This window comes from Dunckerocampus dactyliophorus, chromosome 13, assembly GCF_027744805.1.
Source record: "Dunckerocampus dactyliophorus isolate RoL2022-P2 chromosome 13, RoL_Ddac_1.1, whole genome shotgun sequence".
Taxonomy (NCBI): domain Eukaryota; kingdom Metazoa; phylum Chordata; class Actinopteri; order Syngnathiformes; family Syngnathidae; genus Dunckerocampus; species Dunckerocampus dactyliophorus.
The window spans coordinates 28582235-28608279 of record NC_072831.1 but is presented as its reverse complement, the minus strand read 5'-3'; the positions used below and the strand labels follow the sequence as shown (position 1 = coordinate 28608279).

The 26045-nt window shown below is 38.9% G+C and overlaps 1 protein-coding gene and 1 long non-coding RNA gene across 2 annotated transcripts in view; one reads left to right on the top strand and one right to left on the bottom strand.

Annotated features, from left to right (window-relative positions):
• efna2a (ephrin-A2a) overlaps window positions 1-21537 on the bottom strand; it is a 102323-nt gene extending 80786 nt beyond the window's left edge. Inside the window, exons 1-2 of the mRNA XM_054797223.1 lie at window positions 21153-21537; window positions 20824-21078 (exon numbers count right to left, since the gene is read on the bottom strand). Coding sequence (XP_054653198.1) covers window positions 20824-20948 — 125 coding nt within the window. The 5' untranslated portion in view covers window positions 20949-21078; window positions 21153-21537. The remainder of the gene's footprint in view (window positions 1-20823; window positions 21079-21152) is intronic.
• On the top strand, window positions 867-11924 carry LOC129192842 (uncharacterized). The gene is made up of 3 exons (XR_008573508.1): window positions 867-1326; window positions 9799-9901; window positions 9992-11924. It is a non-coding gene; the product is annotated as an uncharacterized LOC129192842 (long non-coding RNA).
• Window positions 21538-26045: the final 4508 nt, after the last annotated feature.

Sequence of the window (26045 nt, the reverse complement as noted above, 5' to 3'; positions counted from 1 at the left end):
CGTGTTGGGAGCACGAGTGCTGCATAACGCTGCACTTTCATGCCTTTTCGGAAGGTCATACGCCAGGGGTGTCCACACTTTGCCACTCTGATACTTTGTTGTAAAGCAACACATGCACATTTTGGTTTGTGTTAAACTGCATCTCAGCTTCGTCATGAACGTACTGCAGGTGAAAAAGCACATTATGAGTGTGAACTCTGGTAGTTGCTCTTTTTTCCCACATTTTTGCTGATGTTTTTGAAATTGATTTCAAAAATATCCATACTCTTTGTAAATTTTCTTCTTGTGAATCTTTGACTTTATTCTTGTAATTTTATGACTTTTTTCTTTATTTTGTTTGGTTTGTTTGTCATAATATTTCGACTTTAAGAAAAAATGGATTAATCTTTAATATTTCAGCTCTATACAACTAAAATGATTTGAATTTGTTAAAATAATGTTAAAATATATAATAAAAATAAAATAATTCTAAAAAAATGTTCCCCTCATAATACTACAACTTTATTTTGGTAAAATGGTGCCTTTTTTTCTCACGACAATACAACATTTTTCTTTTAATATTTTGACTTTATTCTCGTAAAAATTCTGCTGTTTTTTTCCATTTCTGCTGCTGTAGTTGTTTTTTTCCCAATTATTTCAACTTTCTTGTAAATTTTCTTCTCGTTCTCATGCCTTTATTCTTGTAATATATGATCTTTTTCCCCAACATAATTTTCCAAAATCACTTTATTTTGTTTGATTTGTTTCTCATAATATTTCAACTTTAAGAACATTTTTATGTTTTAAAGTTTATGTTTAATGTTTTTATGTTGTAATGTTACAAGTAATTGCTGTCATTTTCCAACTATTTCAACTTTCCTCTTGCAATGAAATGAGGCGGATGTAACAGAGAGAATCCGGCCACTTTTCAAAATAAAACATAAAAAAATGAAATAATGGAAGTTATTTTTTCTTTCTGTGCGGCCCGGTGCCAAATGATCCACGGCCCGGGGGTCGGGGACCACTGTTATAGGGTACGCTAACATTAGCACGGGTGCTTACCAGCCGCGTAGGTTGCGATATCACGACGTCACAACCACGCAGCGGAAAAGGAGGCCATCCGCCACATCCGTCTCGCAGTATTCGCAGCAATTTCACCAACTACAGCACGGCTACATTCCCGCGCACACGTAGCGCTCTTTGATCAGACCGGGTGTCAAACACGCTTGCTGCACATTCCACCTTGCTGATCAATAATTCACCTTCAAACCGTCAAACTTGGCAGTGACAGCACGAGGGAAACGAGGATGGAACGCGCGTGACGAGGCCGGCTGGAGGCGCTGCAGGGTGAGTTGGATCTTTTTTTTTTTTTTTTCATAATTCTGTGCGGCGAAGCTGTTGCAGAGACTCCCAACTACACCATCATCATCATCATCATCTCGTCTCCGTTGGTGGAATTAATGAGCTCTCTGGAGCCGCAGAGGAGATGAAAAAAGGCAAGAAGAGAATGAAGAACGTGAGATGATACGCTGAGACATTAGTCACATACTTGTATACTTTATGGACGCTACTGTACTCTTAAACAAGCACTTGAGTACGACGGTAGACGGCCACCACGTAGCCCAGCAGCCACCCTCACATTCTTGTCATGTATAACATACAGGATGCGGTATGCTGTATACCCTTCAGGCACAAAAAATAGTAAATGGTATCGACCGAGAATGTCATGCAAATGTAAAACATTCATTTATGATGTATTTATTTATTTATTTACTTTACATGATGGACTCCATTTCCACAGGAGACGGTGTCTTTGTTTATTTTACTTTTGGTTTTATTTTCATTTTGGCCCAACTTGTAATGTGCGGCGGCGCCACCTACGGCTCAGCAGCGTAACATTCTTTTTAAAGTGATTTGTTATTTGAAGTTAATCGTTTTACGATGAACGAGCAAACAAATTAAAGACATTGTAAGTCATTTTTAATGTTAAGTTAATCATTTTATCAAGAATGTGCAAAAAAATGTAAGACGATCATGAATAAAAACCATTAAAATATGAAATAAAAATATGAAAAAAATAAAAGGTTGAAATTGTTAAGTATTTTAAATTTTACAATAAAATAAAAAATAAATAAATAAAGAATAAAGTCAAAACTTCACAAAATTCACGAAGAGTATAGATATTTTTGAAATCAATTTCAAAAACATCAGCAAAAAATAAAATAAAATAAAATAATAATAATAATAATAATAATTATGGCCACTCAAATATTTTTGATGAAATGTTTGAATTACTAAGACAATAATGTCCAAAGACATTTAACTAAAAATTGCAAATATAAAAAAATAAAAAGCAATTTAAACTATAATAATAATAAAATAAATATGGGCACTAAAATATAATGTATGAAACATAAAATAAACACGTAATTATTTTTAAAAAGCACAATCACTAAGATGAACATGAATAAAAACAGTTCAAATATAACATTTTCTCCGGGTACTCCGGTTTCCTCCCACATTCCAAAAACATGCATGTTAGCTTCATTGGCGACTCTAAGTTGTCCGTAGGTATGAATGGGAGTGTGAATGCTTGTTTGTCTATAAAAAAACAAAACAAAAAAAACACACAATAAATATAATTTTAAAAATAGTTATGGCCACTAAAATGATATATGAAAGGTTTAAGTATATAAAAAATCATAATAAAATGTCATGATTAAAAACAACAGTGTAATTAGTGAGACGATAATGTATAAAAAAATAACATGTAAAATACAAATATGAAAAAATGTTTACTTATAAAATTAAAATAAAATCAATTGTATCTAAAAATGGTTAATTATAAAATCATTTTATAATAAAATTACACGGTATCATCCATCCATCCATTTTCTATACCGCGTCATCCTCATTAGGGTCGCGGGGGCATGCTGGAGCCTATCCCAGCTGACTTCGGGCGACAGGCGGGGTACACCCTGGACTGGGCGCACTGTATCATTATTTAAAAAATATTTATTGTAAACAATTTTATTCTCTGAGACGTATGATTTTTATGAAAAAATCAAGGCAAAATGTATACTTCAAAAAGACATCTAATTATTAAATGTAATAATAATCATCATCAAAGAAGGAAATAGCAATTAGGACACCAATTAGTAGTCAGACCTGAAGTCTCAAGCACCATGACATGAGATGTTTGGATGAGTCTGGTGTGGAAGAAGACCATCAACGCCACGGGAGTGACCAAGAACAGAGCTGGTGGTCCAGCAGTGGGCCTCCCACCCTCATAAATGACACGGCAACAATAACAAGAAGAAGAAGAAGAAGAAGAAGAAGAAGAAGAAGAAGAAGAAGACATGAGTATTCATTGACTGGAATCAAGCGTGCGCTGTGAGCGCGTCTGCTTGTTTGTGTTTGACCCATTTTACGTCAACAAAAGCAAGCGTAATGCTGTTGTCAGCAAACAAACACACGTGCACGCCCCCACGCGCAGGAACCACTCGCGCTCGCTCACAACTCGGAGAAGGTAGGAAGGGAGAAAGGAGGCGCGGCTGTTTGAAGCGCACTTGATCAAACAGAGCGTATGCAGCAGCAGCTCTCGCCAACGACACCTCCCGTCGATTCCATCCAGACCGGTTTGATCCAAACGGAGACTGAGGGCAACAGGGTACACTAACAAAAGCATGTGTGTATTTTCTGTAACTTATATGTGGAAGACGACCAGTTTTATCCAAACAAAGACTGAGGGCAGAAAGACATCGGCACACAGCAGCAAAGTGGAGACTGTGGAGCATAATACTGTAGAAGTAGGGTACGCTAACATTAGCGTGTGTGTTTATTTTTTTACCTTACCTATGTAAAGAGACCAGTTTTATCTAAAACGAGACTTAGGGCATAAGAAAATGGAGTGTTGCAGCAAAATGGAGACTGTGGAGCATACTTCTGCCACAGCAGGGTATGCTAAGATTAGCATATGTGTGTGTGTGTGTGTGTATATATATATATATTTTTTTTTTAAGCTCAGACCAGTTTTATCCGAACGGAGACTGAGGGCAGCAAGGGATAACTAATTTTCGGTGCATATGGTGCTGACTCCGCGGCGCAAGATGATGATAGCTTTGATCTCCAATGTAATATGACAATGAAGACGATGTGATTGCACATTTCAGATGTCCCCCCCCCTCCATGGAGGACTCCATTAAGATTCCCCCCACCTCACCTCCCCGTGGCGAGAGAAGATGTGAGGACGTTATTAGTTTTTTTGGCAGCGTGGAATGGAAATGGAAAATGAGCTTCTTTGCTGATGAGATTGCTCCAGTCTTTGAGACCACCCTTGCACCCCACCGTCCGAGCCCCCGGCCCCCACCCACCCGCCCATCCTAACACGCTCACACAGCCTTGAAGACGGAGCACACAAGAGAAGATGACGCTACATGCACGTTACTGTTTATGTTGCGTGGTAGCACAGTAGCAGTTTGTGTGCTGCACATGCTGGCATCAGCTGACGCCTAATCAAAGAAGTGGCAAATGGTCCTCGTCCTCGTTCTTTGGTCCCAGGTTCCCCCCTCTCATCACTGATTACTGAGTGGGCCCAGCAGGAAGCCTTTCTTCCCCGCTGGCTCTTTGTGTTGCAACATGTATGCCGTCTACTGTATCCACTCCATGGACGCTGTGGGCGGACCAGATAGAACAAGTAGAAGATAGGGATGGACTATTGTGTCAATACCACAGTATCTGATATCATTTACCCGGAATTTATTCACTATACACTGCCGTGCCTGATATCAGTTACCCGGAATTCATGCGTTATTATTTTATGAATATTGCAGTGTCTGATATCGTTGATCCTAAATCCATTATTTCACAAATACCACTGATATCATTTACCCTGATCAATTCAATATTATTTCATGAATACCGGAGTGTGTGATATCATTCATCCTGAATTCATTCAATATTATTCATGACTACTGATATCATTTATCCTGAATGAATTCAATATTGTTTTCATGACTACCGCAGAGTCTGATATCAATTCATTATTATTTCATAAATACCGCAGTGTGTGATATCATTTTACCGGAAGTCCTGCATTATTATTTCATGGCTATCGCAGTGTCTGATATCATTTATCCTGAACTCATTCATCATTATTTCATGAATACCGCAGTGTCTGATATCATTTGTCCTGAATTCATTCATTATTATTTAATAACTACCACAGTGTCGGATATCGCTTATCCTAAATCCATTATTTCACGATTGCCACTGATATCATTTACCCTGATCAATTCATTGTTATTTAATGAATACTGCAGTATCTACTAACATTGATCCTAAATCCATTATTTCACGATTACCACTGATATCATTTACCTTGAATTAATTCAATATTATTTCATGACTACCGCAATGTCTGATATCATTTATCCCCACTTCATTCATTATTATTTCATAAATACTGCAGTGTCTGATATCATTTACCCGGAATACCTGCATTATTATTTCATGGCTATCACAATGTCTGATATCATTTATCCTCAATGCATTCATTATTATTTCATGACTATCAGAGTGCTACGATTGGCTGGCGACCAGTCCAGGGTGTACGCCGCCTCTCGCCCAAAGTCAGCTGGGATAGGCTCCAGCATATCCCCGCGACCCTAATGAGGATAAGCAGCATCGAAAATGGATGGATGGATGTATGGACCGCCAGTGTCTGAAATAATGAAATAAATGAACAATTATTTATGAAAAATGGTCCGCATGGATACTTAGCATGAAGCTCCGCCCCCAGCGGTTGAGTCCAAACGTGATGAGACGCGTCACACAAACAAAGCGTTGCATGCATCAGCATCATGGCCATCTCTCTGCGCGTCACGCTGCTCCCTCATCAACATTTTAATCAGCGCCATTAAGCCGCTCTCTGTTTTCATGATGCTTATCGGCGTCGTCTCCGTAAACATCGCAGAGCGTCGTTGTGAGGCGGCGAGTGTTTCGCCGGAGAGAGAGAGGATTATTCAATGAGAGAATAAGAGTGGGAAACTTAACCTCCATACTCATCAAAGGGAATTGGTGATGCATCTGGGGAAATACGACACGGGGGAATACTGTTGAGGTACGAAGAGTGTTTGGCCCGACGCGAGCTTTAAACATCACACGCTTCTGTTTTTAAAAATGTCCCGCCCGCCCCGCAATAACACCTCATCTATTATTCACGTCATTTCCAGCTCTGTTTATATAACGCCAAAGCAAGACACCAGTCGTCTCAAGACACTTTTCAGGGTGAACACGAACGAGAACCAGCAGAACTTTACAAGAATAAAGTCAAAATATCAAAGGGGAAAAAAACAAGAACAAGTGGTAATTATACGAGAATAACATCGTAATATTATGAAGAAAAATTGTGGAGCACAGTAGGTCATTTTTATTGTCATTTGTACAGTGCTACCGTCACACTGCACGGCGCTGAAGTGGCCAGACTAGGAAAAGTGTGCTAAAGAAGTGAGGCGTAAGCTACAGCCTGACTGCACTGCGGTGTTCCGTATGTGGCCGCAGTTCTGCTTGGGTAAACTACTGACTGTTCTCGAGCAAACCTTTTTTTTGCAAACCTTTATGTGTAATGTTAGTTATATTTCGTGAGATTATTTGCTAGAAGAGAATCATATTTGAGTGATGGACAGTTGACCTTACCAACGTCTACCTGCTGTACATTCAGTTTGTTTCGTATACATTGAGGTCCATATTGTGTTGAGCTGTTTAAAAAAAAACAAAAAAGAATTTTTAATGAACAAAAATTTGCATGAAGCAAACATATTATCCCGTCTCATGTTGATAGCCATATTAAAAACTTTAAAATGATCTTTCAAAGGTGCACTTAAAAACTTATTTCTATCTGCGATTAACTATGAGTTAACTGTGGACAAAAATGCGATTAAATATTTCCCTAATTTTAATAGCATAAAGATGGAATATTACAGAAAAAAAGAATTTTAAAGTCAAATTATTGTGAGAAACAAACAACAACAAATAAAGTTGTAATTTTTGGGAAAGTCGTTTGCACAACAAGTAATACAAGTGGGCTTTCAGTGAATGCTACTACAGTAGTGACGTGCATGGTGACTGTCTCCGTGGTCCATATGCTCATCATGGCTGCACAAGCAGCGGCCTGGAGGCGCCTCAGCTTATCATAACCAGACTTGTGATGTGAAAAAGCCTGGCAGTCATGTTTAGCATTTCGTATGAGCTCAGGATTAAACCCGAGGTGAAGATTAATGTGAGGGCCAGGGGTGTGGGGGGGGCATAATTACACAAGCAGTGAAGCGGAAGGTTGCGTGCTGTACATATGGACACCTCAGGAGAGTGGAGCCGGCAGCGATAAGAACATACGTTGATCCCGCCTCATTATCCTCATTAGCATGATATCAATGAGTCATTCCGTAGCGGCCCTGTTCCGGTTCTGTAGCGGTTGCTGCGCCTCGGTGCGGAGTCACCTCCATCCTGCGCGACGTGGATGCAAAGGGCTCGCTCCACTCTTTTGTTTGGCTCCCGCCGTTTGAAAAACCCGCTGGGGATCTTTTGGATGCAGATGAGAAGCGGATGCTTATTATTATTACTGCTACACTCCGGCACATTCGGGGGGTGGGGGGGGTGGGGGGGATGTCTCGGTGGCTGTAGTGCTGGGAAATAACAATTTTCAGGGCTGGCTCGGTTGCCAAGTAGCATGCCAGCGCGTTCAAATGCTAATTAGATGTACGTAAATGTGAGGTTTGAGCTGGTTTTAGTTAGCATCTGTTAGTATTTGAACAATCCCGCGCCAACGTTTTCAGTCTTGCTCACTGGAAGGGGCAGAGACCACCGTACTGCTTATGTTGTCGCTGTCCATCTCACAGGAGCACATCCTTTCACATGTTCAAGGATGCCATCTTTATCCTTCATGACGGTCGAAGCGGCTAAGATCAAGCACGCGGCCGGCGCTGGTCGGCATTTCTCCGCTTTCTGAGCATTCCTGCGACGTCCGGTTTCACTTGCGTGGTGACGGCTTTCCTTTTCCTTGACGCTGTCAAATCAGAAGAGTCCGTCTGCGTCACGTTGGGGAGACACGATGAGTTTCAGGTTGAAAAGTTAACGAAAAAGAACAACTATTCAGACCAGGGTGTCCAAACTTTGTCCAGCGAGGCCCACACGGTGAAACAGGAATGCATTCAACTTTGCCACTTTGATATTTCGTAACGCAACAACTGTACACATGCTAACAAGTTTGATATATTTCATCTCAGCTTTGTCACATCGAGTTTTATCCCAAATATTTCAACTTTCTTCTTAAATCATTTTGGTATATTTTCTTTTTGTAATATTAAGACTTTATTCCTGTAATAATATAACTTTCTTTCCATAATATTCTTTTTTTTTTATTTTCCCCAACCTGATTTTCCAAAAATTACAACTTTGCTTTGTTTTGTTTCTCATAACAACACAACTTAAAAAAAAATAACTTAATGAAATGATTTTTCCTCATAATGCCATAATATTCCTGTAAAATTGCACCTTTTTTGTTCAGAATATGTTTTTCTTTTCATATTTTGACTTTATTCTCGTGAAATTACGGCAATTTCTTTCAATTTTTTTCCCCAACAATTTCAACTTTCTTCTTGTATCTTTTCTTCTTTTAATTGACTTCATTTCCATAATAGCATCACTTTTCCCCCCAACGTAATTCATTAAAAATTACAGCTTTATTTTGTTTAGTTACTCCCGTTACGAATAGAAAAAGCAACACTTTTTTTTCTTTAATATTTCAACTCCGTGGAAATAAAATGAATTTTTTTCCTCATAACATGATAAGTTTATTCTCGTAAAATTCTCATCATTTTTTTCTTTTTATGACTTCTTATGAGTTACTTCACTTAATATTTTGACTTTATTCTTTTTTTTTTTATTGTCCAACTATTGCAACTTCCTTCTGGTACGTTTTCTTTCTAATTGGAAGACTTTATTCCCATCATATTAGAACTTTTTTTTTTAACATGTTTCTCATCATAGCACAACTTTTTAAAAAAATGAATTTTTTCTTTAATATTTCAGCTCCATGTGACTAAAATGACATTTTTTTCCTCATAAAATTACCAATTTATTCTGGTGAAATTGAAACTTTTTTTCTGGTAAGACTTTTTCTTGATATTTTGACTTTTTTCTCATCAAATCAACTTTCTTCTTGTAATTTTTCTTCTCATAATATTTGGACTTTATTCTCATAATATCATAACTTCTTCTCCGACCTAATTCTCGAAAAATGACAACTTGATTTTGTTTTGTTTCTCATGGTGTTGCAACTTATAGAACCTCATTTCTCTCCTTTAACATCTCAACTCTGTGCAACTAAAATTGTTATTTTTCCTCAGTTTATTCTTGTAAAATTGCAACTTTTTTCTTGTCTTGTTGACCTTTTTCTCTTAACATTTGGACTTTTTCCCCTCATAAAATCAACTTTCTTCCAGTAAATTTTCTTCTCTTAATATTTTAACTTTATTCCCGTAAGATGACAATTTTCTCCCCAACGTAATTTCCCCAAAATTACAACTTCAGTTTCTTCCTCATCATGTTAAGACTTTGTAAAAATAACGTAATTTTTGTCTTTAATATTTCAACTTTGCGCTGCTAAAATGAGTTTTCCTCATAATCACATCGCATCATTGTAGACTTTTTCTCGTTGGATTACAACATTTTTGTCTTAATATTTGGACTTTATTCTTGCTGATTTTTCTGTTGGATTTTTTATTTTATTTTTGTATTTTTCTTGTTCACTTATTATTTTAGAAGGCGCCACAGGCCGCACTTTGGACGCCCCAGATTGAGTGAACAAAGGCCGTGTGTTGACTCATTTCCACCGCTGTACAAGCTGTACAAGGACTACTCTAAAGTATATATTTCTGTATTATTGTTCTCACGATTTGATAACTCATGCGTCTTCCGTCTCTTCTGCTTTAAATGCCTTTTCGTAATTTCCCAGGTTGGAGCTAAAAGAGCGCCAGGGGGCATCTCGATGATCCGGTTTTGGTCCTAATACCCAGCCTTTGGGGTGCCCATGGCGTGCTTTTCAGGCGCTTTCTCACAAATCGCCAAAACCCCTTCCCTTGACTTCTCTCCACCCAAATTTCCACTTGAGTCCGCTCCCTCCCCAGCACGACCCCCAAGTCCACGTCCTTCGGGGGAAGTGGATCCAGACAGCAGCGGGTGTGTTATCATGCATGTTGAAGACTGAGGAGCTGCGGTCCCGCTAGAGTACCAACAAGCAGACTGACTTCTTTCTTCATTCTTTCTTCACTGGGCAAACACAATCAGCACAACGGGGACTTGTAGAAGAAGAAGTATTAAAAAGAGGACGCCGAGGCACGTATGGGGCAGGAATGTCAATGCGTCTGTAATAGATGCTCGCATTCTGACTGGAATGCAGTCCGTGCCCGCTTTCCGCGGGGGATGGGATTGGCGAAAAACCCAGAGTAATCAACACGGCCATAAAAATGTCTATTTTTGCCTCCATTTTCGTACACTGTCTCCGTTTTCATACAGTATCGCACGTACCAAACTCCAGTAATCCCTTCTTTATTGTGGTTCATTGGTTCCAGACCCGCTTTTAGCACGACTAGAGCCCTCTAGACATGAAATAACACCCCTATAGTCACTCCCATTACCCAATATAGTGGACATAATCAGAGGAAATGAGACATAAATAACATTTGTGTTGCTATAAATGTGTTCCCTGGGGGAGCATAGTGAGTGGCGAACAGGAAGTGATGTCAGAGTTGAGTTTCAGCAGTAGCACGTGTTTTTATTCGAGCTTTTTATTCGGGATTATTCTGCCCGTTTTGAGATGATTCAAACCTGCAACAACCAGTCTGGTGCTTGTGTGTCTCACCGAACATTACGGACCACTGACACTTGGTGACTGCCTTATATTCCTATTTTCCTTCATTTAGACGTTTTTATGCTTGAAAATGCTTCATTTGGGAAAAACAAAAACAAACGTAACATTAGCTTAAATGTTTTTATTTTTATTTTTATAAACAATAGACCGTATTAAGCATGAAACAGTCTGATTTATTGATTATCATATTTTGGTCAAATCTGCGTGAAATCTGAACCGCAAAGTGGCGAGGGACGACTGTCCGGTTTCGTTCCGCAGAACGGAGCGCCCAAACAAAGCAACCCACGCATTGCTGACTCACCGTGCAATGCGAAATAACCTGCCACGGGGCCAAAGAAAGTTGCCAGTGGCAGCGCTTTGATGAAGAAGGTGAGAAACACCAGGAAGTCCTCATCAACAATCATTATTTTGCATTGTTTTATGTATGTAAAGTTATAATATATATATATTTAAATGGGTGACTGGAATGTATTAATTACAACAAGAACCAAACAAAACCACCCTTTATAAATTATTATTGACGTGCGGTGAATGACAAGTGTTTTCTGTGACACGAATAAATATAGCTAAGTATTCGTTTGGATCAGAAAGGGGGTCCTCGGCATTCAGGTTAGCGCGTGTCATTATTGACAGGAGGTGTCATGAGAATACAGCAGCACTGCAGCATCTTTCACCACCTGCCCCCCCCGCCCCCCTCCACATCAATAAGCACATTTAGGCGGGGGAGGTGTGTGTGTGTGTGTGTGTGTGTGTGTGTGTTGTTTAAATCAACGTTTCACATCACTCCTGTGGGCGCATTTCATGATGATGGTGCTTTTTGCCGCGTGCCTCACTCAGCAGGGGACACAATCTGATAAACGTAGTACTCAGTGTACAATTACTATCATAAATGTAGTACTCAGTGTACAATTACTATCATGAACGTAGCACTCAGTGTACAATTACTATCATAAACGTAGCACTCAGTGTACAATTACTATCATAAACGTAGCACTCAGTGTACAATTACTATCATAAATGTAGTACTCAGTGTACAATTACTATCATAAGTGTAGTACTCAGTGTACAATTACTATCATAAACGTAGCACTCAGTGTACAACAAGTGCAATGGAAGGTAGTCTGACTGCGTGGCAAGCTAGCAGAGGCTGGGCTATCTATTTGTAACACAATGTTTTTATTGGTTTATTTTAGGAAAAAAGTACATTTAACAGGGAATAAAGGCAAAATTTCATGAGGGGGAAAAAGGTGTTTTTTTATTTTAAAAAAATGTAAATTTGACTAAAAAAAAAAGTTGGTCACTTGAAAAAAAATTTGAATAAAAGTACATTTTACAAGATTTCAGAATTTCCCGAGGGGAAAAAAAAGGTCATTTTTTATTTTGAATATTTTTAATTATACAAAAAAAAATTAGGTACAGTTGCAATAACAAAACTGCGATAGGGAATATTTTAATGATGTTTTAAAAATATATATATATATATTTATATATTTTTGTATTTTTTTAAGTACATTTAACAGGAATAAAAGCAAAGGAATTTTTTTTTTTTTTACAAAAAATACGTCTGTGTAGGCTCTCAGTCGTACAGGAGTTGTCCATCGAGGAAAAGGCTTCTTGAGACGTCATCTGTACTTCTGTGTAGAAGGTGTCGGACGTTTCGCTCCTCATCCGAAGAGCTTCGTCAGCAAACTAATAAGTGCTGGTAGCTTAGGCCTTAAATACAGTAAGAGTGGGCGGAATTGGTGTGCCAACACCCTCCTCCTATTGGTTCGTTACACTAAGCCTGGGCGGAGCAGTGGTATAATCCTATCCTGTTATTCACACCTACGATAAAAGGGAAGTGTCGCTCCCTGAATTGGGTATGAACGACTCTGATACTGGCTTGTTAGCATCTATTGTTCTGGCTCGGCCCTGCGGCCCAAATGAGGTGAAGGCAGGGCCGAGCCAGAACAATAGATGCTAACAAGCCAGTATCAGAGTCGTTCATACCCAATTCAGGGAGCGACACTTCCCTTTTATCGGAGGTGTTAATAACAGGATAGGATTATACCACTACTCCGCCCAGGCTTAGTGTAACGAACCAATAGGAGGAGGGTGTTGGCACACCAATTCCGCCCACTCTTACTGTATTTAAGGCCTAAGCTACCAGCACTTATTAGTTTGCTGACGAAGCTCTTCGGATGAGGAGCGAAACGTCCGACACCTTCTACACAGAAGTACAGATGACGTCTCAAGAAGCCTTTTCCTCGATTTACAAAAAATAGTCTTGCAAAAACTTTCAATGAAAGTAAATTTTATGAAAAAAACTTGTCTTCATTTTTTTTTTTTACAAAAAAAGGTGTAGTCGTCTTGCAATAATTAAAATTGTGATGAGATCGTTTTAATGATGATTTTTAAAAATATTTTTCATTTATTTGATTTTCAAAACAAAGTACATTTGACGAGAATAAAGGCAGCATTTACTGAGAAAGAACGGTCTTGCAAAAAAGCTTTTTAAAAAGTAAATTTGAAGAGAATAAAGTCATAATTTCTTGATAGGGATTATTTAAATAATGATGTTTAAAATATTTTTTTAATTTAACTTAGGAAAAAAAAGAAATTTTACAGAAGTAAGGGCAGAATTTCCTACAAAAAAGACATTTTTTTATTTTGTTAAATGTACATTTTACAAAAAGTCAGTCAGACTTTTTTAAAAAATATTTTTTTTATTTGTAACATTTTTAATTTGACAAAAAAAGGTGTAATCTTGCAAGAATAAAACTACAATATGGATTATTTTAATGATGATTTTTTAAATATTTTTTATTTATTTAATTAATTTTTAAAACACAATTAACAGGAATAAAAGCAGAATTTCCTGAGGAAAAAATTTTTTTTACAAAAAAATAGTCCTTCAAAAACATTTTAATGAAAGTACATTTTATGAGAAAAAAGACATTTTTTTACATTTTTTATTTGACACAAGACACAATTTGTCGTCTTGCAATAATAAAATTGTGGCGGAATTATTTTAATGAGGATTTTGTAAATATTTTGTATTTATTTGATTTATGAAAACAAAGTAAATTTTACAAGAATAAACGCAGAATTTCAAAAGACATTTTTATTATAAAAAATTAAATTGAGCAAAAAATTGTCTTGCAAAAAAGCTTTTTAAAAAGTACAGAGAATAAAGTCAGAATTTCTTTGTGATAGGGATGATTTAAATTAGGATGTTTAAAATATTTTTTTATTTAATCTAGGGAAAAAAAGGACAGTTTACAGAAGTAAAGGCAGAATTTCATACAAAAAGAGACGTTGTTATTTTTTTAAATGTAAATTAAAATAAAATCAGTCAGACTTTCATGAAAAAAAAAATATATTTTTTATTTGTAACATTTTAATTTAACAAAAAAAAAGTCGTAATCGTGCAAGAATAAAACTACAGTATGGATTATTTCAATGATGAAAAGTCCTAATCGAATGAAGAACAAAATAAACTGGTGTTATTATGGAAGAAACATCATTTTTAGCAGCATTTCACCAACAGCAGACAGTATTACAAAGGTGGAATGCAGGTTCTTGCTGAGCTACATACAGTAAGTACGCCGTAGCTTGTTAGCATACACGTACATTAGCATACATGTTAGCTGTATCTACACGTGTTGCTTCACAAAACATCAAAGCGGCAAAGTTGCATCCTTTCATTTTTCACTATGTGGCCCTCGCTGGAAAAAGTTAGGACGCCCCTGCTCGTCTTCTGCGGGTAACGTAAATCTCTGACAGGAGTCGTCCGGACGAGCCGAATCAAAAAAAAGACACTCTGGTTTAGTTTGACGTCGGGTAGCAAACGGCTGGCTTGCATATTAGCTGATCAGCTGGCGGTGCAGGCGCTTATGAAACCTGCTGATGAACGAGTGTCATCGCGCTAAGTGAGTGAAAAAGCAACGTGAGGGAGGATGATGCAAAGATAGTGTGTGTGTGTGTGTGTGCTTATTGTGGGGGAACTCCTTTCCTCAAATGGCTGAGATTGTACGTGTACGTGTGTGTGTGCGTGTGTCTCCAAGGAGATGGAGGCCATCCCGTAGCACGAGGCAGGCAGTTCCTCAAAGACGGCCAGATGAAGCGGGAACAAAGACGGGAAGGGGGGAAAAAGTCTTTTGAAGGATAAACCGCGGGATTAGACGAGGTGCTCCTTCTGGACCACTGAGTCAATGCGTGTGTGTGTGTGTGTGATCTTGTCTTCCTATCTTTGTGGGGGCTCCCCATGTTTGTCATGGGGACATTTTGGCTAGTCTACACAAAAGACAAAAAGTCACACTTTACAATAAGGTACACAATAAGGTACACAATAAGTCACACTTTACAATAAGGTAAACAAAAATACAGTAGGTACTGGGGAACTAATGCAGAACTAATGAAGAACTAACAAGTAACTAATGACTAAGGCACATAAATTTAGAATAGTTACTGAGGAACTAATGAAGAACTAATGACTAAGGCACATAGAATTAGACTAGTTACTGAGGAACTAATGAAGAACTAAAGAGGAACAAGTGAGTAGAGTAGTTAGTGAGGAACTAATGAAGACCTAATGAGGAACTTATGACTAAGCCACATAAATGTATACTAGTTACTGAGGACCTAATGAAGAACTAATGAGGAACTAATGACTAAGGCACATAAATTTAGACTAGTTACTGAGGAACTAATGAAGAACTAATTAGGAACTAATGAGTAATGGTTAGGGTTAGGTAGGTCCGTTCCTCATTAAGTACTTCAATTTTGTGTACCTTATTGCAAAGTGTTACCAAAAAAAAATGCAAAGATACCCATTTGTCTTGTGGACTAAAGTACTTTCTTATTAGTTCACTTGAAAAAGTCACAAAACCTGTTTTAGCCTTGAAACCTATTTCAGCTTTCTTCCTGTAAATATTTTACTCTAATTTATTCACATAATATTTTGACTTTATTCTCGCAATGTTCTCATTTTTTCTGCAATCTAATTATTCATGAATCGCAACTTTATTTGTTGTTTTGTTTCTCATAATATCACAACTTTTCTTTAATATTTCAAATTTATGCCACTAAAATGACATCTTTTTTCTCAAAATATTACGACGTTATTCTTGGAAAATTACAACTTTTTTCTCTTAATATTTTGACTTTATTCTTTTAAAATTACTGCTCATTTTTCCATTTTTGGTGAGGTTTTTTTTAGTTTTCCAACTATTTAAACTTTCTAAATTTTCTTCTCGTCCCATAATAATTTTGCTTTATTCCCATAATATTATAACTTTTTCCCCAACCTAATTTTCCAATTTTGTTTCTCATATATAATATAAAAAATGTATAAGATAAAAATAGGATATTTTGTCTTTAATATTTCAACTCTGTGCTATTAAAATGACATTATTTCTCCTCATAATACAAGTTTGTTGTCAAGTTGCACGGCTGTGCACGTGACTCGGGCAGGGTGAGTATATTTTCACCGGGTTGTGTTTTACCGTTTTAATGTAAGGAGTTTTTCTCTTCAAATTCATGTTCTTGGGCAATTACTGCTGATTTGTCCATTTTTGTCGTTGTTCGTTTTCTTTTTTAGTTTTCTTGTTAAGTGATATTTTTAGAATGTGCCGCGGGCCAATAAAAAACAGTCGTGGGCTGCAAATGGGCCGCACTTTGGACACCCCTGCATTATGGGCTGCTGCTGGGTCCCGCAGACAAACGCGGCTCAAGCACACACTTGTCGTGGGGACGCGTCTCCCATTGGAGGGACATTTTGGCTGGTGCACATGAGAACAGAAATGTTCGGATGATCTTCTTTCAACCACCGCTAGCTTGTGTCCAAAAGAAGCTATTAGCTGCACAGGCTGAACAAAGCACCGTAACCTGCAAGCCTTTTATATGGGCCAGTGTGTGTGTGAGTGTGTGTGTGTGTGAGTGTGTGTGTGTGTGTGTGTGTGTGTGCGCACTAGCGGGAAAATGGAACCTGAATGATGGTTGCGTGACCTACATCTCTCTGCCGCTGCTGTGTCTAAGCGCCACATGTGTGTATTTTCCTGCTTTACAGTGCAACGCTGCCCCCCTCCACGTATGACATCACAACAGCAGCAACGTGCACGGACAAATAGTGCAAACGCCGCTACTCGCCGTGACCACAAGCTTTCTTTGAGTGCTTTGGATTGAATTAGCGGCAGCATTTTCTATTGTCAGAGCAGACCTTGAAATGGAGACGACCCCCGCCACCCCTCCAGTTCCCCCTCCCCCGTCCGCTATCCATTATACTGCCTGTAATGGACTGGAACAATTAGGAGCATGCATCATTCTAAACAGGGATATTTATTGTGTTTAAGCTAACAAATTAGGACACAATTGCATAAGATAACTCTTCTGCTCCTGAACCGCTGCACACAAAAGGATGAAAATTGGGCAAAACATGCACCCCCGCTGTAGTGCCTGTGCTATTATTTTCTGACAAATACACCACATGGTGGCGCTGTTATCCAACCCCATAAATTGGATTGACTTTAATTTCTTACGCGCTACAAAACACCCGCTTTAACTTTAAAGTCTTGTGTTGAATCACCACCAAACTTGGTAGACGCCTTTACGGGACGGACAAGCACATGTGGGTCAAATTTGAGCAAGATTGGTTGAGGAACATGGCCGCCATTCCTACTTTATTGACATTATGTGTGCACTTATTTCTGGAAGCAAACTCTTCTGCTCCTGACCCGCTGCACACAAGGGGGGGGGGAAATGTGTTAAAACATGACACCCCCATTTTTAAAAAAGATATTTTACAAAAAAAATGTCATGAAAACTGGGACGTACAAAAAACACCGCAATGTGTTGGCAAAAATGTTCCACGAAAACTGGGGCGGACAAAAACCGATGTGAATTTTTGGTGAAAAAAATCCGACAGAAACTGGGCCATAAAAAAAGATTCCAAATTTTGGCAATGTTTTAAATGACAACTGAGGCATACAAAAACTGAGACAAAATTTTGGAAAAAAAACTGGGGCAGACAAAAATCAAGGGAGAATTTTTGCTACAATTTTCAACAAAAAGTGGGGCACTGAAAAACCCAGGATACATTTTTGTACAAAATGTACAAAAAACAATGCAAAATTTTGGCACATTTTTAAAATGAAAACTGGGGCGTATGAAAACAACCGCAATATTTTGGCAAAAATTTACCACAAAAACTGGGATGGACAAAAACCGATGATAATTTGGACGAAAACAATCTGACAAAAACTGGAACATACAAAAATCAAGATAAAATTTTGCTAAACGAATCTGACAAAAACTGGGGCATACAAAAAACGATGCAAAATTTTGGCAAAAAAAACTCACAAAAACTGCGATATGCAAAAACCAAGATAAAGTTTTGCCAAACAAATTAAACAAAAACTGGGGCGTACCAAAAAAACGAGGGGAAATTCTGGCTAAAATTTTCAACAAAATCTGGGGCGTATGAAAACCGAGGCTAAATTTTGGTGAAAATTTCCCACGAAAACTGCAGCGTACCAAATTCGAGGTTTGACTGTACTTTCTTGCAACATGTGCACCCAGACAATATGGAACAATTGCATTTGTTCGCCGTTAGTGCTCCCCCTACTGTAGAAGTCTAGTATGTACTTTTACCACATTTCTTTCTAGCGCCACAATCCATTCTGGGAAAAAAATGGACAAAATGGCTTCAGCACGATCTCTCATATCTATGACTTTCTAAATAGCATTGTATGTCTAACGTATGGGCGTGGACGCCCCCAGTGTGGGACCGAACAAGGGGAACCAAGTTCACCAGCGTCACAGTCCTCATTCACTGCAATGCATTTTTGATACACCCCCCCACCCTTCCTCGCCGCAACTTCCCCCAGCACCATTCCCTGATGGAATAGCATCGCCCGCGGCAACCATCCATATAGCTTTAACATAGCCGCTGATGTTTGCAATGTTACGTGCACGTGTGCGTGCGTGCGTGAGAGAGAGGAAGAGTAGAAAGTGAAGAGAGGAAAAGAAAAGGAGTGAGACGGAGAGCGAGAAAGGGAGAAAATGTTCCCCCTTGCCTGTTAAATATTTGAGATGGCTTCAGTGGAGAAGTGATGTAGTCAGAGACGCAACTGCTAGCCCAGTGTGTGTGTGTGTGTGTGTGTGTGTGTGTGTGTGTGTGTGTGTGTGCGCGCGTGTGCGTGTGTGTGTGTGTGTGTGTGTGTGCGCGTGTGTGTGTGTGTGCGTGTGTTGGGAAAGAGCGAGAGAGCGCATCAGTGTTACTTACGGGTGTTTTTCTACGGGGGAAAAATAGTGGAGCACCAGAAAGAGGAAAACAGTATCATTCTGCAAATCAAAACTACAAATCATTCGCCATAAAACTTAACAGTTGAAATAAAACTTCAGCGATAAATCAAGCAGGCGCAGGAACGTAAGTTTCTGGTTTCCCACTTGCTGCTAGGCAGAATTCATAGCGCACAACCATAACAGCAAAAGTCCTGGTCACACTTTACAATAAGGTACACTAAAATATAGTAGTTACTGAGGAACTAATGAAGAACTAATGAGGAACTAATGACTAAGGCACATCAATTTTGACTGGTTACTGAGGAACTAATGAAGAACTAATGAGGAACTAATGACTCAGGAACATACATTTAGAGTGGTTACTGAGGAACTAATGAGGAACTAATGACTAAGGCACATAAATTTAGACTGGTTACTGAGGAACTAATGAAGAACTAATGAGGAATTAATGACAAAGGCACATACATTTGGACTAGTTACTGAGGAACTAATGAAGAACAAATGAGGAACTAATGAGTAGTGGTTAGGGTTACATAGGTTGGTTCCTCATTAACTACAGTAATTTTGTGTATCTTATTGTAAAGGTGTGACCCAAATGGTCACATGTCCGCTGCTGTTTGATTGACAAATGACAGAGAGGCAACAGGAACAGGAAGTCCAAAGTATTTTGGCTTACTGTCCGATACGTACGTAGATCAAAAGAATGAATGTTTTGCCCCAGAACAGGAACAGCCAAACAAGAGTAGCGTCTCCTAGTGTCCGAAAAATGTCAATTACTCTTCCAACATCCAGTACAGCAGTTCGATAAAATTGCTGACTATTTGCCACTTGCCATTTGTTGCTAGGCAGAATCCGCGGGGCTGGATAATAACCGCCCCTTCGGACGATGAAAAGAAGCTTGCATTTGCCAAAAAGCAAAACATGTCGACAGAGAGGCAACAGGAACAGAAATTCAGGCAAACACATATGAAGGAAAGTACGGAGAAAACAACTCTTTAAGTGAACGACAGTGGAATAGACCATTTTTAAAAAATTCTTTTCTTTTCTTTTTTTGCATGAGCAATATAGTGATAGAAACAGAGCACCATAAATTCGGAGTAATAAAAAACAACTTAAACGGCACCACACTGAAGTCAGCCGTAGCGTGCAGGTGCATCTCAATTCATGAAAAGTTCATTAATTCCAGTGGTTCAGTTCAACAGTGAATCCTTTGTGTTCCATAGATTCACCCTTTCAATGCCGTTTCTTCATCATTTTGATAACAATCAGCAAATGAACTGCAAAATATCAACTGCAATGTATTGCGATGCACCTGCACTTCTTTGCACTAAATGTGTGGAAGGGGGAAACAGCGCCCTCTGGTGGGGGTCCTGCCCAACTCTATTTATCTATCATGCAAGAGCGGTGCACACGTCTTTATGTTTATGAATATAGTTTGTTTAGATTGCTAATTAGGCATTGTGTGTTTACTGGCCAGTGCGCATGCGTGCGCGGGAGAAAAGCATCACTTTTGTCGACACGCGCACAAAAACACAACTAGACAAAAATAAAGTGTCGACGCAGAACGTCAACATTCAATCGATCCATCAATCAATCAATCAATCCTACACGCATTCACGCATGCGCACACTCACTTGGGATTGGAGCTGTTCCAGTAGACGGAGTGTCTGTCAAATATGATCTTCTCCTCGGCCCACACGCACACCCAGGACAGCACGGTCAGAACCAGCACCTCCGTGGCACACTTCCTCCCCTTCATCGTAATTTCCACAACCGGGCTGCTTCGGCGGAGGTTCGGTCTCTGCGGTTCTGTCTGGTCCAGATCCTTCAGGGATGAGTATGTTCTCGCTGTGGTCCACAAGGCAGCCGCTGCTTTGCCTCAAGTCATCCTGGTGGAAAGTTGAGATGCGCTCACTAAAAACCGGCTCGGTTTCTGGAAGTGCGGGGTGTTCATGGTACTCACACGGGGATGGGGCGGTGGTGGGGGGTTCTGCGTCTCCTCTGCGAGAGTCCAAACTTTTCTCCCATCACTTGTTTAAAAAAAAAAAAAAAAAAGCTTGCAGGTGTCCCAGTTCTAGATTGGACTCAAGCTCCGGAACAAAAGCGGTGATGCGTTCACGTGCATGCTTTGCTGCACTTCATTACAAAAAAAGCAAAATACACACAAAAAAACAAGAAATGTACGCTCCTAGTCCAAACTCCTCTGGTAAAATCCACGCAATCCGAACACGTTCCCCGCCCCACGCAGCGTGCACATGAATGTGCGCGGCAGCGGCAAAAGCATCCCCAGCAGCACACGGCGTCCACTCCACGCCCACCCACCACCACCCCTCCACGCGCGTCCCCGCTCTTTATTCGTCTGCGAGGGCGGGGTCTGCGCCACGCCCCCTTATGGCTGACTGACTCATTGCACTCGCTGCCATTACATTAGGTAGGACAGGGGAGCGGGTCGAGCCCAGCGTCGACATTACCGATACCGGTGTGATAGCGGAGCGATATAAGCGTGATGAGGTAGCTATTTTGAAGTTTTATTTTGGTAAATATGTGGGGGTTTTGCCTTGTTGCCCTAATATATTGTAATATTGATTATTTGCATGGGGGCCTAAACGAAAGAGGGGTGCCCAAAATCTTTTCCATCACAAGCCGTATACTGAAAAGTAAAGAATGGATGGGCCACTTTGGGGGGGGGGGGTTACCAGCCTGCATCTCAGCTTGGTGATACAGGTGATACATTTGCGTCGTTTTTTCCCAAATATTTCAACATTTACATAATTTCTTGCAATGTTATGGCTTTAGTCACGTGATGTAACTTTTTCACAACCTAATTTTCCCCTTCATTCCTTTTCTTTTGTCGCTCATAACATTGCAACTTTAGAAAACATCTTTAATATTTCAACTTTATTCTTCTGAAAATTACATTTTTCCTAATATTATGACTTTATTCTCGTAAAATTGTGACATTTTTTTCTCACAATATTATGACTTTATTCTCATAAAATGACTGCTGTTTTTTTCTTGTTTAGTAAAATTATTATCCACAGGCCAATAAAAAAATCAGCTGCGGGCCGTACTTTGGACATCCCTGCTTTAAATGATCACACATCAATAGATAGTGATTTTGCACTATTGACTTAATTTTTCTCAAATTATATGTGATAAATATAAAATTTGTAAAATATTAACATTATGTATAATTACAATAATATAATAAAAAAATATTTATCATTTTATTTGTTATCTTGTTTTTTGATTAAAAAGGTTAAAAAAGTAAACAAAAACAAAAAAACACAAAAATCATTTAATGATCTTGAAAAATGTCCAAGTAAAAACATACCGGTATCGGCAATGCTGGTTTTGTATATACTTGGTATCGGATTGATACCAACATTTGTAATATCGCCCACGTCTTGTTTTGGGTACAGCTGCCAATGAAGAAGCGGGTTGAGAGCAGTTTCTAATATTTTGACTCAATGGAGGTAACCTAAATATTAGGAACGGAGCAGTGCACCACCAATTATCACAAACATTACGCAACTTTTGCATGAGATCTCATTGATAATAGCAATAATACCACATAGATCAGGCGTGTCCAAAGTGCAGACTTGGTGCCTTTTTTTTTTTTATTGGCCCCCAGCACATTCTAAAATATAATTTAACAAAAAAAAAAAAAATGAAAAAATAAAAATAAACAGCAAAAATAAAAAAAAATGAATAAAGTCAAAATATTCCGAGAAAAAGTTGGAATATTATGAGCAAAAGTCATAATTTTATCAGAATAATGTAATATTTTGAGGAAAAAGTAACATCATTTTAGTAGCATAAAGTTAAAATTTTAAAAAAAACTTTTAAGTTGTACAATTTTAAGAAGCAAAATTAAGTTGTAATTTTTGAAAAAAAAAAAAAAACAATAGGTTGGGGGGGAAAGTTATAATATTACAAGAATAAAGTCAAAATATTATGGGAATAAAGTCATAATATTACTAAAAGAAAATTTACAAGAAGAAACTAGAAATAATTGGAACAAAAAACAACAAAATAAATAGAAAAAACAGCTGTAATTTTATAAGAATGAAGCCAAAACAGTCAAAAATTCATATTCTTCAGAGAAAAAGTTGCAATTTTACGAGAATAAACCCGTAATATTACGAGGAAAAATCATGTCGTTGTAATACCATAGAGTTGAAATATTAAAAGGAAAAAAATGTTTTGGGGTTTTTTTTTTTTTAGGTTTAATACTATGAGAAACAAAGCAAAGTTGTAACTTTGAGAAAATTAGGTTGGAGGAAAAGTTGTAATATTATGGGAATAAAGTCAAAATATTACAAGAAAAAATTTTCTGAAGATTATTTACGAAGAAAGTTGAAATATTTGGAAAATTGAACAAAAAAATCCAGCATTAATGGAAAAAACAGCTGTAATTATACGAGAATAAAGTCAAAATATGAAGAGCAAAAAGTCGTGTTCTAACGAGGGAAAAAAAGTCGCAATTTTTTACAAAAAGAAAATTTGGGAAGATTATTTAATAAGAAATTTTAAATATTTGGAAAATAAAAAAACAGCAGTAAAAATGGGGGGGAGGGGTGGCAGAGTAAAGTAGACCTTTTCACCTAGATCACAAAACTGAGATGCAGTTTTTTTTCTTCAAATATATATAACTTACAAAATATCAAAGTGGCAAAGTTGCATCCTTTCATTTTTTCACTATGTGGCCCTGGCTGGAAAAAGTTTGGACACCCCTGCTGGAAGCTATCCTTAGGTCTCCTACCTAATTTTATGGCAAGCTCCTGCGGGTTGTACTGGGGAGCGTACGGGTACCCAATGTTGTGTCCACAAGCGGGGTGAGATTGAAGCCGTCTTGCGCTCCGGCGCCACTCCCCACCACTGAAGGCGTTTTAAGACGCACTTAAAGCACCCATAAAGTCCAGCCCGTTTGAAAGCTCAACTTAAGATGGATGGCGACCGAGAGAGGAGAAGTGGCGCCTGACGCATGGATGGACCGCGTCCCCACACTTCCCCCCTCAAAAAAGGGTGAGGAGGGGGTGGTCAGCCGAGTGTAAAAAGTGGGCGCCATAAAGCACCGAATAGCAACCTGACAGTCTGCCTCAGTTGTCCTGCGAGAGCGGGGCACAGAAGCATCTTTTGGCATTGGACGGCGTCGCCAGTGCGGTGAAATACCGCCGCCCTTAAAGCTCTCCATCACTTTTATATCTTAGCGATATGGAGAATGTGCGCCACTTCAGTCTACACAAAAAACTCGTCCGTGCTATTGTACCTCCTCTACTCAAAAAGTGCCCTACTTTTCCAGCATTTTTTTCATACGCAGCACCGTAACCCAAATACAGCTGCCCCCCATCCGATGAATTATTCAACATCTGTCTGAGGCCTGCATATGTAAACAGGTGGACAAGTCTCCTGATTGGCTCTCCTTTTAGTTTTAAGGGTGGGGTGCAGTCATGCAGCCTCCATGAAGTAAAGCCTCCAAGAGTTTCCTCCTCCACTGTCACTCTGACTTTGGAGTCTTAAATCGCATAAGCTGTGCAGCCTAAACGCTATTTGGGAGGATTCAGATGTGGAGGATCACCCGTCTCAAGTGTAGGCCATAAGCAAGTGCCTCCCTTGAAGGCCCCCCAGGAATACAAAGTACAGCGGAAGCCCGGTTTTCATCATTTGCTCTAAATGCACAAAAAATCTGCTCAAATTTTCCATCCATCCATTTTTTTATGCCACTTGTCCTCGCTTGGGTCGCGGGGGTGTGCTGGAGCCTATCCCAGATGACTTTAAGCGAGAGGCGGGGTAAACCCTGGACTGGTCGCCAGCCAATGGCAGGGCTCACATTCATACCTACGGGCACTTGAGAGCAGGGGTGTCCTAACTGAAAAACCAAAAGATGCGGGGGGCTTTTTACTTTTTTTAAACAAACCCAAACAAAATATTTAATATAATATACAATATATATTTGCACATAAGATATATTTATAAATTTTATCACTGAGAGAGTATTATGATTATTAATGTATTATTACTTTTCTATTTTGGCTTTGTTATAAAATTACTGATTTTTCCATTTTTTCCGGTAGCTGTATTTAAGTTTTCTTGTTAAATTCTATTTTTAGAATGTGCCAAATGCCAATAAAATAGCCGCGGGCCGCAAATAGCCCTACGGCTGCATTTTGGACACCCATTTTTAAAAATCTGATTTTAAGGACAAAGACCTACATTTGCGCATGGACGAGAGGCCAAAACATATTTAAAAAATATGCTTCAAAAAAATAAAAAGTTTTGGGTAGTACTGTTAAGTTAGGTTAGCCTGTGTGGACCAAATATTAGCAACGCCAAGTGAGCCAACTTCCACACAAATTGACAAAGCCTCCATTCATGGCATGCTTGCAAAGTCCCTCCTCCGCCCCCTCCAAGTCCAAAACGTTTCTTCTTGGGTTTCATCAAGTTCCAAACTATGAGTTGGGGCAGTCTCTGAAAAAGAAAAAGTGGAGTGCATGTGTGGCTGCTTGTTTTTGCCCGTATTTGCTTGATTAGAAACCACAGCACTGATGTCAATAAGTGGTGCCAGATGTGGCGGATCGCTAGCTGCCACATGCTTTTCATTTTAAAGTCCAGTCTGCCCCACCCACTTTCTAAAATTTTGTACTTTATGGATGAAAAGTCTCTTTGAAAGTAAATGTTTGCTCAAGTCATCCTCTTGTACAAGCCAGGTCTACTTTTCATAAGCGCCTGTGAAGATGAAATCATACGCAGCAGCAGGGAACTTGGAGAATATGTTGGTATCTTTCCGCTTTGAATTTCCACCCAAACTACTCTGCCAAATTATGCAATCTCTTTGCATTTCAACTTATCCCGC